Source organism: Pempheris klunzingeri, chromosome 15 (genome assembly GCF_042242105.1).
Source record: "Pempheris klunzingeri isolate RE-2024b chromosome 15, fPemKlu1.hap1, whole genome shotgun sequence".
Taxonomy (NCBI): Eukaryota; Metazoa; Chordata; class Actinopteri; order Acropomatiformes; family Pempheridae; genus Pempheris; species Pempheris klunzingeri.
In genome coordinates, this window is record NC_092026.1 from 15,016,691 (window position 1) to 15,032,072 (window position 15,382).

General features: G+C 41.0%; 1 protein-coding gene across 1 annotated transcript in view; it reads left to right on the top strand.

The window, feature by feature from the left end:
* Window positions 1-15,382, top strand: part of astn1 (astrotactin 1) — a 332,257-nt gene that overhangs the window by 277,595 nt on the left and 39,280 nt on the right. The window contains exons 18-19 of the mRNA XM_070845081.1: window positions 13,048-13,325; window positions 15,221-15,354. Coding sequence (XP_070701182.1) covers window positions 13,048-13,325; window positions 15,221-15,354 — 412 coding nt within the window. The remainder of the gene's footprint in view (window positions 1-13,047; window positions 13,326-15,220; window positions 15,355-15,382) is intronic.

Here is a 15,382-nt window from a genome sequence, read left to right on the forward strand (position 1 = left end):
TCCATCAACATGAATGCCACATTGCACATTTGATCGGTCGTTGATTAAAAACATGGATTATTCCGGCTTTACTGTCCAAGAATGTTTAAGTTGCCACATATCACCTTGCATGATCTGTGGATACTGAAATCCTCAAAACTCCTAATAGTGCTTTAACATAATATTAAGTATTTTTATAGTGATCAATTTGATCACTATAAAAATAAGCATCATCACTATTAGTGGTCTCCAATATATATAGACGCTTTTGGGAACTTGCCTGTTTCTTCCTCTTTCTCTAGTTTTAATCCTCCCGAATATCATCACATCTTCGCTTCCACTCTGAAAGTCACCGTCTTTCTCTTATCTACCTCTTGTCACTTGATGAGTCTTAAGACTACACTACCGTGCAAATGTGAAAGGGAAATGGCTTTCTATATGAGAGCCTGCAAAGATCAGCCACCTGTACTAAGTGACCATCCTAAATGTAGTTCTTATGGAAATGTCCCTTTTTAAATGACTGCTCTGTTATGCTCTGTGTCACTGTTCTGAGCATTTACTTCTCACACGCTCTCCTATTTGTTTGTTCTCTTTTCAAGTCGTGCAACAGTCTCTCAACTAGAACCTTATTAGATCGGTGTGTTTGTGCTAAGTGAGAATGCAACATTTAAGCTCTGATTAATAGGAAAGTGTTATGCTGGTGACCTCCAGTGGACATTTAAGCCTAAATGCAGGCCTGCTGACAGCAGGGCTTGAATTTTGGCTCTCTCTTAATGCAAAAGACTGAAATACACGTGCTGATCTCTGGCATTGAGAATCACTGACACATTAAATCAGATCTGCATATATGGCATTTGTGGCATCATATAGCGGTAGCTGTTTTCCACTCATCTGAATGTTGTTACATTCATTTAGTTACATTTATTTCAGAAATAATTTTCACAGCAGTGGCTCCATAACCTTTCGTACGTTCTCCGTTTGTCAATGATAAGTAGGAGGTAATGAAAATCTATGCCCATTATTTGTTCACAATAATGACCTTGCTTTCTTCTGGCATGGATGCGTTTTACTTAATAATGACTTGTATTTTAAATGCTAAGGTCTTTCAGTGAACTCAATAATGTGCTAATATGTATTTTCCCTTCATTGTATGCCAAACTAATTTAATTCCTCAGAGACTTCTGTGACCTATACATCTTATGCTTACTGCACATTAATATTCGCCGGGCCTTAAATGTGAAATTGTCTTTTTCCATATATGGAAAATGTACAGTACTGTTCCAATACATGTCCAGAAAGTACTTATAGTTTTAATTCACATTTGGTTTTTTTTTTTCCTCTGACCTTTTACTAAGGGAGAAATGGATATTTAATCTCAAGCTCCAGTTTAATTTCAATTTAAAAGCCTGGAATAAAAAAAAAATAAAAAAAACCTGAGCACACAGTGAGATAAAGAAAGTCATGTTCTGTCCATATAGAATGTAAAATGCATATGAATACAATAAAACAGAATGTAAAATTATAGCTCCTGAATTAAACATCCAGACACAAAGCTGGAGGCATCTGATCGTGTGTAAAAAGTTAGCACAAGTTCTTTTATAGTCAGTGACAGATATTCAGGCTTGCATGCTCTCTAACAGTTCTCTTTCAATGATGGAAACCTGGCCTTTTCTAGTCATGCTTCATGTTATTTCTTTACCACCACCAGTTTCCAGCATCATCACACCTTATTCCGTTATCTCTCTCCTTGATCTCAGGTTCATTAAAGCCTCCCAGCACTCCTCCCGTGCTGGGAGGATGGAGACCACCATCAGCTAAGAAACATTTTGCCACACTACATTACTTTAGTCTTTAGTAGCAGGCAAGCTCCAGCACTCAGCGATATAGCCCATAACAATTCACAGATCTGTGAGAGAAAAGAGCCGGCGGTGTAACGATTGACTGTGAAGCATGCAGGAGAAAAAAAAGTGATGAACCTCTCATGGCTTAGATCTCTCAACAAACCCACGATGTTGTGAGTTGAACAGCAGATGGGGCGAAAAGAGAGAGACTAGAGGCACAGAAGTTGATCATCAGTGGCAGCGGTTAGAATTACATCCCCACAGTGTGGGGAATACTGGTTTATATTCCAGATTAGGCCTTGTTTTTTTAGGATATGATGTCACTTCATTTTGCAGCCTTGTATCTCTAACATTTTCATTCACACATTGGGCAATTGAGCATCATAAGATTTGCATCCTCTGCCAACAATCAGCATCAGTGAAAGGCCAGTTTCCTTTGTGTAGGATTGTGGAAACTTAAGGCTGTGTGGGAAAATAATGCCGGTGAATGACATACAGTCACATCAATTAACACTAACTAATAACTTTGTTCCACACTCTTCCAGATGGAACAGCCTTCCTTGGTGCTATTCTTCATCTGATCCACACAGTTATATTAAACCAGAGGAAAGGACTTTTATTCTTGATGTTTTTTTTTTACTCTACAGCCATACTCCATATCATCAGAGGGGGGTTATAATGTAATGTCATCTCATTTCAAACTACTCATTTCATTGCTGCAGTATTTTTTAAGTTAAATTGCGATTGCTAGTTATCAATTATAACTCAGTGCTTTGGTTTATTAGTAAATATCATTGTGTTTGAGAGCTTTGCAATCCTCATTGAGCCTTTTTTTTTTTTAAACGTATCTATGTGACAGTTGTCTGCAATTATTTCATTCTCCTTATTTTCTGTCCACTTAATTCAAATTCAAATCCCCCAAAGGAACGAGCTCTTTACTGTGATTGCACTCTTGCAGAATTTCTGTGACTTGATTGTAAAATGTGTCTTTTGCTGAAGGGGATCTGCACAATGAATGATATTTGTTTTGTTTTTTTAAACTTTTAACCCAACATATTCTAGAGTGTGTTGAACACAACACAATCATATTTAATGCCATTTTTCCACATATATCAGCACCCCCCCCCCCCCCCTCCTTCCCTCAGCTTGATCATTTTCCATTTCTGGTTATTATTTAAGATTCAGCTTGCACAGATGGTGCAAACCAATGCAAGCACGTTTAGTGGAACATCTTAGGTACCTCATTCCTGCGTCTCATAGATTGCTTAAGCTAGGTTGTCAGTTTAAGAGGTGTCCATGCATAAACAGAACACTTGAGACTATTAAAGGTGATATTGGTGTACAGTGGACCTTGTTAGGAAAACTGTGAAAACCCCAGAGACAATAATGCACGAGGAAGGACGGGGAGACAGAGCAAGTGAAAGGTTAAGAAAGTGAAGCTGATGAACATGTACAGAGAACATGCAGAGAAACACTGACAGGCAGACAGCAATGCTGGGCCCTTCAGCGTCCGTGAAGGAGATGTCACTAATGGGCCTGTCAGGCCGTGGTCAGCAGCTCTAATCAGCACTTAGACAAACAGCGTCTGCTCACAGCCCGCCATGTGCCGCATACAGCTTTAAACATAACGCTTCCATCAAGGCGTAGTGAGCCTTGTCTGCAGATACTGCTGTAGATACATGTCTAGTTGTGTAGGTGGGCAGGATGAAGCAGGATAAGGCAGACTGAAGGGCCTTGCCCGGCCACACTGTGAGATGGTGGGAGAAGCAGGGTATCGCAGCAGATATATCGTTATATCACGGCAATGTTAAACTTTAGGAGAACTTTAGGTTTTGTACTTTCCATATTTTTTATCCGTTGATCCGTGCCCATGTAAGGGGATTTTTTTTCCCACCATCCATGCACTCATGCATGCCAAAACAGGTCTCAAAATCTCGCTGTTAGCACATTTATTTGAAAAATCTTTTCCATCAGACTTTATCACACCTTCCTTTTACTGATAAGCCACCTTTCCACCTGAGCCAAGCAAAAAAAAATTTATATTTGTGATATTTCTTGGCATTTCTATTCAATGTGTCTAGCATTAAAATAGTCACAAGTGCAGATTGGTCGAAACATATCTTGACCTGATGTGATACCAAAAAGCCAACATCACTTCGAAACACTTTTACCTGTGATGGCAGAGTTGCATCATCTTTTAGCTATCATTCCCAATCGTGGATGAATGAAACGAGAGGGACATTCGATACATGCCTGACTAAAAAAGCCATATTCACAAATACATTTTATGGTTTGTTTTATAAGTAGAGCTGTGGCTCCAAAAGATAGACCTTCTCATCTGTAATAAGAGTGTTAAAAACTGGAAGTGTGATGAGAGGGTGTTAAAAACAAAAATGTATCTTTAAATGTGTCCAGTCTTTTAAGATTTAGAGTTAAACCCTCTGAAAATGTGGTTTCAAATTAAAGCATTCAAGTATTTCTCTATAATATTAAATAACCGTGGTTTAAATAAGCAACGTTCAAAGTCGATGTTCAGAGAAAACTCTAAGCTGCTTCATCAGGACAGTTTGGGCCTGGTTTGATTAGATATGTGTTTTATTAATTGGCATTTTACCGTACCTAGACAGGGACTACAGACAGGAAATATGGGTTATATATATATATGTGTTCATGTAGGAACTGTCAGAAGCTGACGTGTGCTCGTGTGTGTTTTCAGGCGTCTCAGTCATGTTTTATTTGTGTGTGCAAGATAAGCCTGGCGCCGACCGAATCATTCCTTACTGGGATCAGTTCAGGTGTCACAGCACTGGGCTCAGGAGATCATTTAGCATATGTGGCCTGCAGCAAACACGCCGGACCTCCTGGTGGTGTGAGATGCATCAGTCAGCACTATTCACACATAAAGCCTCCACCAACTGCAGCGAGTCCTTGTGAGCAACACTGATGGAAATGATTGAAAACACCCAGCAGCTAACCGAGGAATGTTGTACTGCAGCATGCCGTCTAGTTGAATTATTCCTTTACATGCCTGTGTTTTTATTCTCTTTTCTGATATATTTCATTTATTCCAAAGGGGAAAAAATCAGTAGCGCATCCATTTACAGCCTAGATTTTAAATACCCCGCTATATGCTCTGTGTCTTCTGACTGTATGTTTGATTGTTAAAATAATAATGCTGTGCTGCTGCTATTAAATGCCAAGTATCCATTCTTCACCAGTAAACAGATTAGTAATCACCAGCGAATGATCAAGCAAATGACCATAATCTGTTTCCTCAGCTTCATTCTTTCCCCATTACTGAGTCCTTAATTCGAGGTTAGCGATAAATTCAAGGGTAATGAGCTGTTGCAACAGTAAATTACCGATTTGTAAATTGATACAACGGGAAATGTGTTTTGCCCTCTTGTTGAGGTGCAGGTCAGCCAGTTAGCAGAAGGGTGTTGGTGTCTTACTTGAAGGATACTTCAGCAGTTGTGTTGCCACCTAAGGATCAAATTCACCTCAGGTAAATGATGACTTGTCTTATAGCCAAACCAGGCAGTTATTTCTTCGAGAAGTTTACATACATCTAATATATTTGGCTGTCTGTGAGCTTGTGACCTGCTGCTGATTGTCATGTTGAAGTGGCTGATTGTGCTGCTGACGCAGATTCACCGTGGAGTTGAAGTATTATTACAGTGCAGAGCAGAAACACACTAATGCACATCCTCCCACACTACGCACGCATTTCTCTCTCCGTCAGTCAGTCAGCTCAACTTATCAGTTTCTCACTTGCATGAAAAACATCCAAACTCATTCTGCTCCAGCCCCTCCCTCCGTTTAACACACACACACACACACACAAAGAGAGTGACAAACAAATGTCCTCCCCGTACCTCCCTTTCTCGCTCCCATCCTCCACGCAGACGCTATCACGCCGAATCTCAGCGTGGCGGCAGCAGCCGAGAGAGAGAGATGCACACTGTTTATTTACAATTTGCTTTAGCTGGATGCTGGCAGAGCATCGCCCCGGCCGTGAAATATCAGGTACAAGCTGCATGCGTCTGCCTCGGAAGGTGTCGCTTCAAACACGCACGCACATGTGAACACACGCAGAGACGAGCAGCACAACACGGCTAAGGAGATTTGCCTGTCACACAGATTTGTTTAAGCACTCTGATGTATTCCATTTTGCAGGTTTTGGAGTTTGGAATGTATCAGACAGACAGACAGACAGACAGAGTATTGTTTATCTGTGTCTGATTCAGTTTCCTCTTTGCTGCTTCTTATTCTGTTTATCATTTTTCTCCTCCTCTGCATACAATAGGCTTGATCCCGTCGAAACTTCTCTTTTTTTTTTTCTTTTTTTTTTTTCATGCAGTTTTCCATCTCACTGCTTTCCCATTTACAAAGCTACGGCCTGCCTTGATTTCCGACATTCTCACATCCGCAGGAGCCCATGATTACATTCCGTAACCATATAATATTCATCTCGGGCAAGCACATTTAAAAGGTTAGGTATGATTTGCCCTGCTTTTGTCTGCTCCAACAGCAGATCTCAACTTGCTGCCACGTCGGTGATCCACTAGCCTCATCTAGTGGCTACAAGCTGGTACTTCTCAATCACAGAAGGCGGTGGAGTCACACTTACTGGTATTATTCCACACGGTATGGGGGGGGGGGGGAGGGAGGGGTGCGCGCTGAGAAAGGCAGGAGCACAGAGGTGTAAAGTCAGGGATTAAGTGTAAAAGCCTCACTTAAAAGTGGTGCTAATGGTGACACAGGCTAAAATCACAGCTCTTTTATTACAAAGAGCAATGATGATTTACTGAGTCACCGCTTTACAAAGAGGTCTGATAAAAAAAAAAAGCAACATATTGGAGAGGATGTGCGGGAAATGGAGGTTTTCACTCCAAATATATATTCATATAATTTATGAACACAAACAACATCTGAGGAGTAAGTAGAGCCCTCTCTGTCTTTCTCCTCTTCTCTTTCACACCCACGAACATTTATAGAGTTGAAAGTATATTTTTGTAAAGAGAAAGACTGACTCGAGTCAGTCAGTGGTGGATGAAGAGGAATTTGCTGTCACTTGTGAGCGTGGGAGGAAGGCGTGGATGGAGCGGTATCGTATGAATCTGAATAGCTCTGAGCTCCATCTGTTGTGCACTGTAGAGATGATGAGTCATTCAAGTTGGTGCAGCGCAGGTCAAAGCCGCCCCAAATCCCAAGCTTCATACCAACAAACACACGCACAGAAACACATGGGGGAACATACATACGCCAGCACATGCTCATGCTGCAAGATTCCCATCATGCATCTGCTCTGTGCCCACGGTCGAGTGAAGCCTAGTAGGTCTCAGCTGTTATCAAAGATTGGTTTTCAGACAATATCCAAGCCTTCTGTTGTAACTAATGTCTTAAAAATGTTAACCCTCGCAGCAAAGGTCTACAGTGCGAAAAGATTACTCCATTTTAGTATTGAACTCCTGTAACATTGTCAGATCAAAATCGAAGCGCCGCAACCAGAGCTATTGTTTTTTTTTTAATTCCACACATTCTTCGCATCCACCCACACTGCAACTCAGCCACCCACAGTTCTGTTGGAGCTTAAGGGGTGCCATGCTAGTAGCATCCAACGTCTGCTAAGCTCGCTTCTTTCCAACTCCACACCCCAAAAAGTTTTTTGTTAAAAGAAGTCTTTAGACCCATGTCACGCTGACTCAAGTGACCTCACTTGAGGCATATTTAACACGAGTGGAGCTTTACAGTACACAACTTTTTGCACATATGCAGTAATACCAACACCTGTAAACAGACTTTGAGTGACCCACGTAATCATTAAGCAGTTAGTAATATGAAACACACTGATTATTGGAGCTTTAATCTTGACCTACATTTAAACCTTGAGCTAGCTCCAATGCTAAACCCAAGATCTAAGCACCCATTAACCCCTTGAACCAAAGTGTTGTCATGGGACAGCGTCTAAAGGGCACACAACATTTCGTGTGTCACCTCTACACATTTCAAGCTTTTCGCATGTCATCCAAGACTTTCCACAGCCGAGTCAGCAATAATAAATATACAACGTCCAGTTACACTTTCAAAATAAAGCTTGCTGACAAACACTTCAGGAGATGATTGCAATTTAATTTAGACATCAGAACTACATGAAAAAACAACATGGTTAGGTTTAGGAAAAGTAAAGTTACGTTACATGTGTGACTCGAGTTACGTCAGTTAAAATAACCCAACGCTGACTTTTGGCTTCACGTGGAGAACGAAAAGCCAGTCTCCTGTGTGAAAGCCCGTGTTTGGCAAGTAAGTGCTTCTAAAGTGGAAATGTGTTTGCACAAGCATAAAAGTATAACGCCCTCACTCAGCTCTGTGCTAAACTCCTTGCGGTCAGAAATAGATCAAATTAGGTAGTGTCCAGCAAAAAACGAGATGCACGTTGTATTTCTGAAAGTACGAAGCAGGGGAGGGTGACATGGGGTTTCTTTATTTTGTTATTCGTCATCACTTTTCCCTGCTAGACGTCTGACGCTGTCAAACACGGATAATGAGCTTTGTGTATAGCGTCTGCAGACATGTGTGCATTTTCCTTGAGACTTCTTTTCTTCAACGCCAAGTACCGCGAGTCATTATGCTATCCCCTAAAAGCAGGTGTGTTTGTGTGCGTGGGTTGATGATGACAGCAGTTTACATGCTTATGTAAGTGTGCGAATGCACCTTTTAGACTATAAGAGAGCTTGAGACTGACAGAAGAATAAAGAGGGTAATGAGAAAGTGAGCAAATGAGAGTTATGGTGAATTAAACTACCTATAGCGAGAATGCAAAAGGAGAGTGTCAGAAAATGTGAGAGAGAAGAGACTGGGTTTCCTGTTTTAGTGGGGAGATGAAGAACATTTATATTGGCAGCGTCGGTCCCTCACACCTACCGACACATGTATTTGCATGGTGAAAAAAGGTGTGATGGTGTTTTTTACTGGGAGAGAGTGACTGATGCTGTAGGAAGACAGACAAAGGCTCCGAATGACAAGAGGAGAAAGACAAAAGAAAAACAAGAGAGCACCATGCTGGTCTTTGAACTTTGCTTTTGTGTCACAGAAAAATACAACATGAATATTAGAGTAACATTCTCAGCTCACAGTCGCAACCCATAGTTCACCTTGGGAAGACAAGTAGTGCAGGAAATCTTATTAAACCCCACCATCCTGCGGCCGTGTCTCTCATCACATTACACCCGGCTATGCACTTTCATGTGCATGCCCAATGAAATGCACAAACTTTTCCTGAAGCAGCCTGTTGGCAAATAAGTAAAGACTACCAACCCCTGGAGTTTCTATCTGATAATATATCCAATAATTCTATATATTTAGCTCCTAAACTGTATATCTTGCAGTAGACTGGACAGGGCTGTTGTGATAAACATACCCTGTGTTTGGCCATCAGGTGTCTTCAGGCCGCGCTACTCGTCCATTTCCACATGTTCCCAGCTGACACTGAACACTGCTGAGCTAAACCAAGACTAAACTGAACTAATCATTGCCAATCTTCTTTGCCCTAAAAGCCCCCAGCTGTCCTAATATAACTGCCACATTTAATTTCCATCTGCCAGGAGGTGGCAAGTGAAGACAGACGGATGAGAGCTGATTAGTGGGAAGTGAGCCAGTTTGACAAGGATAGATTAAAGTTTGGCCGGTCAAGAGTGCAAGGACATTGACATTCCTGGCAACATACGGACGAATAACTCTGTGAATGCAAATATTTTGTGCTCATGCATACTTACTCTTACAGAGTTTTAGACAGTTTGCTTCAAACTCCTAGGTGTTTTCTACGTATCGATTCACTTCCACCCACCCACCTACACACTATGAACAAAAGCCTAATCTTCTTCTTTCATGCCTTTTATTAGGGTCATGACCTGCAGAGAAACTCTACTTACACACGCACACACGCACACACTCACACACACTCACACACACACACACACAAATGCCAATGATGGGCCAAGATGTGTGAGTGTCCACAGTTTGAGTTGGTTCTTCCCTGATGTGACTTGCCCCTCTTTTATTTACCTACCCAAAGAAAAGTCTAAGTCTAAGTCATTCCTCTGATTGGAAAGGGCTCATCTGTTGATTTGTCTCACTCTCTCTAGGCCTACAGCAGCATAACTAGGGGCTGGTCCCAGGCCTGAGCCAGCCCTAAGCTTTATCAAAAAGGAAGGTTTTTAGTCTACTCTTAATTATAGGGTGTCCCAAACCCAATCTGGAAAGAGATTCCACAGGAGAGGAGCCTGATACTTGAAAGCTCTGCCTCCATCACTACTTTTGAGGACTTTAGAAACCACAAGTAGGCCTGAATTGTGGGAGCACAGTGCTGTAGTGGGGCAGTACGGTACTATGAGTTCTTTAAGATATGATGGAGCCTGACCATTAAGAGCATCAAGGGATCAGTTTGACCAAGAGCGAGCAGGTAAATTCGACAAAGTCGAAAGCCGAAGTGGCCCTTTGCAGAATACAAGTTAACAATATTATTAGATTATTAGTTCTGATTTTGTGGGATGTATATACACATGTCCACAGATATATACATCTATACACACACAGATACAGCTTTTTATTTGGTCTGCAATCCTTAACTGGAGGCTGCTGTGTTATCAAAGGTGGCTTTTATTCAGTACACCTGATGCTTGAATTTCCCAGGTCGGTCTTTGTGGGTTTTTATGTGCTTGTCACATGTAACGTTTATTCGAATTACCTTAAATTGTACTTGGACGGGTCGGATTGTTGACTTAAACAAAAGGCACTGGTGCAGGATGGTCTCTGTTTGTTTTGAGAACGTGGTACTGGTAGTCCTGTTTTCTTGGCTCATTTCTGTTATTTCCTTCCTATCTTTCTGTGGTTTGTGTGGAGCATTCTAGTGTGCCAACGCTGACTTGGCTCAAGGTCTCCCTTTGTTTTCGCAAGGTTTGGCGAGCCCGTTTTTTCCAATACTAAAGCCTCACAGATCTGATCCAGGGAGGTGAGTAGGGTAAAAGCTTGCTTTTTTTTTTCATTTTTCCACAAAAAACTAAAACTTCCAACAATTTGAAAATATTATAATCACATAAAAATTCTGTACATACTGGCTTTAAATGTTTTTACTTTGTCTTTTAGTGAGTTAGGTTACCCCCTGCCTCATGTGAAGTATCTTATCAATGCTGTGTTTTTAAAGTTGGAACAGGGGTACTTTCAATGAATTTAGCGTCAAACAACCTGATTCACCCTATCATACGAGAATAAAAAGCAGAATATCTGAAGAATTACACTGTGTTTTCTCTTTACGCCTGAGCAGAAACTTTATCACCCTTTATTCAACGGAATTAAACTCACTGCAATTCGTCAGTCATGACATTACTTAAACATTTGTGAAACTTAATAGACTCGGCAGGTGTCAGACAAAATGAAGTGTGTGGTGTGTATGATGAGGTATAATCAATATGGTGTTAATTACTAACACGGCAAAGCAAAAACAAACACTGAAGATTGTTATTGTAGCACTTAGATTCTTAATCTGTTTTTAATGACAGTCGCACAAATGCGCATGCACGTACACATCCAAACACAGTCGTTGTGAGACATGTAGTGACGATCCACTGAGACATTCTGAAGCTCTGTCTCAGGCTTCTGTATGTTACTGCTGGGATGTAATGTTATCATCTTTGCCCTCAAGTGCAAAAAAAAATGATGTTGAAAGTATTCGGTCTTAAAAAGGCTGAGTGGGTGTGAATGTGCAAAGTGTCCCTTTGAAGGAAGTTTGTGAAAAAAGTGAAGCTTATTAGTGCACAGGAATAATTTGCATTGTAAACAGAAAGAATGACCTCCTCTTTGCTTTCATTCTTGTGCGTGTGTGTTGGTTCCTTGGGTTGTGTGCACACTGTTTTCGCATCATCCCATGGTTCATAAACTTGAGTTGTATTCCATCAAACGTGGCTTACACAACAAGCCTATTCCCTAATTGGTGCTTGAGCTTTTAAATTGCCTATGTTTGGTCACAGCTAAGCAGTCCCAAAATGCCAATCTGAAATGTTCACCCTTGTAAAAAAGAAAAATAGTGTCAAAGTTCTGCATTAAGTGTTTTCCCTCTCTTGCTGCTCTCTAGCTTCCCCTGCAAGTGGATATCCCACTCTGACGGAGACAATAACATGTTATGAGGAATATTTGATAGACATATTTATGTAATACAAAAGTTCAACTAAAAAAAAAAAAAAAAACCAATAAAGGATTATTAACTTATTTTATTATCAACACAATTTTGCAAAAGTCAACTTTTCAAGAATCTGGTGCACACAGAACTCCACAACAATAGAAACCACAAGTGTTGAAACATGAAGCATGTTGGTTTTTGGATCAGTAATGTACTCCGTTTGCCCAAAACCACATGTAGCTCTGCAAAAGTTCACAAGACCAACCACTTGTCACTCATCTTGATGAGCTGTCTCGTATCTAATTATGTATGGCTGGGGGCTGACGTAACTGGCACCCAATCTGCTGGAGAACAAAGCAACGTACGCCTTTCTTCTTGTCTACGTATGTTTACCTTTGCTATTGCATAATTTCGAAATGTTCCAACAAGCTTTCTTCCTCCTGCCGAGTCTCTATCCTGTTCTTTTCTTTGGGTCAAACCATTCATAAGTGATTTCCTACTGCTGCATAGATCACGCACAGCCTTGTATGGCTCTAAATTTAGATGGATGGTCTTGTCGTCAGTAAATGGTTAACGAAGCAATAGTTTGTCCTGCTTGATAAAAAAACAAAGTTAAGTTCCCTCATTGGCACTTCCACCTCCATCAAAGATGTTTTGAAGGACTTAAACCAATTTCCATAACCTGAGAAGGGGAAAACACCTTAATGTCAATAACAGTGAAAAACGGCAATAAACACATTAAAACAATGTTAGCCTTAGAGGGAACACTGTGCTCCTTGTAGCTGTAGCTGTGGCCCAAATATTTACACTCCTGCTCATGTATTCTGCCTGTGATGCAGAAAAGCTAAAAAGTCTCCAGAAGGGAGACATGGAAGTGTGGGAACACATTAATGCTTTGTAGCTTTGACGTGTTTATACAAAGACATGATTCTCTGTATGGTTTGTTTTGTTGTTTTATTGCTTTAGATTTTTTTCCCATGTGTCTTGAAATATGTTATGACAGGGTCACAATCAAGCAAGAACTAACCAATTTCCTTCTGCCTCTCCTGTCAGGTAACTCGCCTTCGGAGGAATCAGAGGAGCGAGACAAGGAGCCGAGGACGCTGACCTACCCCGCGTACATCGCCAGTCTGCTGGACACGGGTGCAAAGCGCATGGCAGCCGGCGTCCGTATGGACTGCACCAGCCAAGGCCAGTGCCCGCGCTCCTGTCACCTCTGCCACATGAGCCCGAGGGCGGCGCAAGGACGGCAGCAGTCTGAGCCTGTCCTTCTGCAGATCACCAAGGCTACGCCAATCTATGAATTGGTGTCCAACAATGAGACCTACCAGGTGTGTATTGTGTTTATCCTTCACTATTCGGGACTGTCGACTGTCTGAAAACAGCAGTTTCTTCCAGAATCCATCAGACTATCTCACTCAACTTTTCTGTGAATGATTAAAGGAAGCTTTTATTGTCCAGTGTCTTTATAATTGCCAAATCAAAGTACTTTTACTTTGATCTGGAGACTGTAAGCCTCTAACTTCTCATTTAACGTACTTAAATGTGAGAGGACAGCAGCTAATAATACAAAAAATCCAAGCGTTAGTATGGGTGTGTGATCAATAAGCCTCAGTCGGTCTATTAACTGGTATCCCGCAATGAAACCCACCGTGTGTCCGTGGCTGTATGCGGGTAATCCATCAGGGCAGAAAACCTCATGGCCTCATTATGAAACAGGTTACAGAAACAGAGGACTTTACAGAGAAGTCATTTCCTTTCAGAGCGCCATGCTTTACTCTGCTGGCAGCACACTGCGCTATAATCTGCTGTACTGTGAAGTGGCTTATTTGACTCCATCGATACTGTGGGTCTATATTGCTGTTCCTTCAACTGGAAGAAAGGTCAATACGGTGCTGTCCACTGCAGGGTTTTAGGCCTCCATCCTAAAGCTCAGGCAGATGGATACAGCTGCTGGTATTGACAAAGGCTGTTGTGGTTGTTAGTGCTTGACGGCGCAGCCACTGGTAGAGACACGACCCATCGCCAACATTTCAATAATGACATTTTTGGCTTGTACTTACAAGTATCACTATTACATATAATTATTAGGGCAATGTGCATTGTTACTTGAAACAATAATGAAAAAAATGTGGCGTGAATAGCTTCTTGAAAAACAGTAGTACAAAGTAAACAGTAAAGCTCCCCAAAATCAGTACAATTATAACTTCGAAACTAAATCATCATCAGATATTATTCAACATGTTATAGATCAACTTATGTGTGAATCTTTGAGCCAATCACTTATGCAAATGTACACATCAAATTATTTATATTTACCGCACAAAACTCAGAAATAGCAAAAAATTCCATATTAGTCAAAAGAGGTGTAATCAAATGCTTTACTCCCTGAAGGGGAATATTAAAACATTACACAGTTATTATATATATAATCATCATAAAGAGCTACATTGAATTAAGACAATTGCTATGTTTTTTTTTCTACCAGTGGGTCCCTGTTTTGTTTGTGTTGTGCACATGCACATAGACACACATTCATGCTCGTGCTTGAACGTGGGTGACAAGATATGTGTTCCTGCCAATTGTAACATGCCAACATATGTTGCAAGCATATTTTTCAGAGATGAAGAACACACACACACCTTTACTGTAATATCATGGCCAGTGATGATGGATGATTGTATGCCGCGATGGGTGTAAATGAACTGGGTACAGTTGTGGTTTGCTTCTCTAATAGTGGGTAAAAGGAAGAGATTGGATGGACACATGTCTCAGATTTAACCTGAATGTACTCTGACAGGTGAATTACGTTGCAGCCATTGTGGCCCGTTTCATGGCTGCCAACTGAGGCAATCTATTGGACCAATTCCAAAACTTTTTGGACCTATTTGTCATTTATATCCAGAATATCCATTTAAGGCATTGACCATAATTGTCCCCCATGGTCCCTCGTGACCAGGGAGCATTGTTGCATATCATTCTCCATCTTTCTCACAGCTATCTTATTATGTCCATGCTTTTACCCAACTAGTAAAGGCATAAGAAATGGGAAATGAGTTAATATCCTGATTAAAGAAAGAAATACAAACATTAAATAGTTGCTGTGAGAATAGATTTGCATAGTTATTATTCCCATTTGATTATTGCATGTTTCAATATGACACGTTTAAATGTAGGTTTCATGTTTCTTCTTGTCTGTCCTCTTGTCTCTCTCACTTTGTCACAGGCTCTTCAGGAGGCAATGATGAGCATGCTGTGGTGTTCGGGAAAAGGTGATGTTATCGATGACTGGTGTCGGTGTGATTCCAGCGCTTTTGGCACAGATGGACTTCCCACCTGCGCCCCACTTCCCCAACCTATGTTAGTAACTTAGAATAATATTACCTCT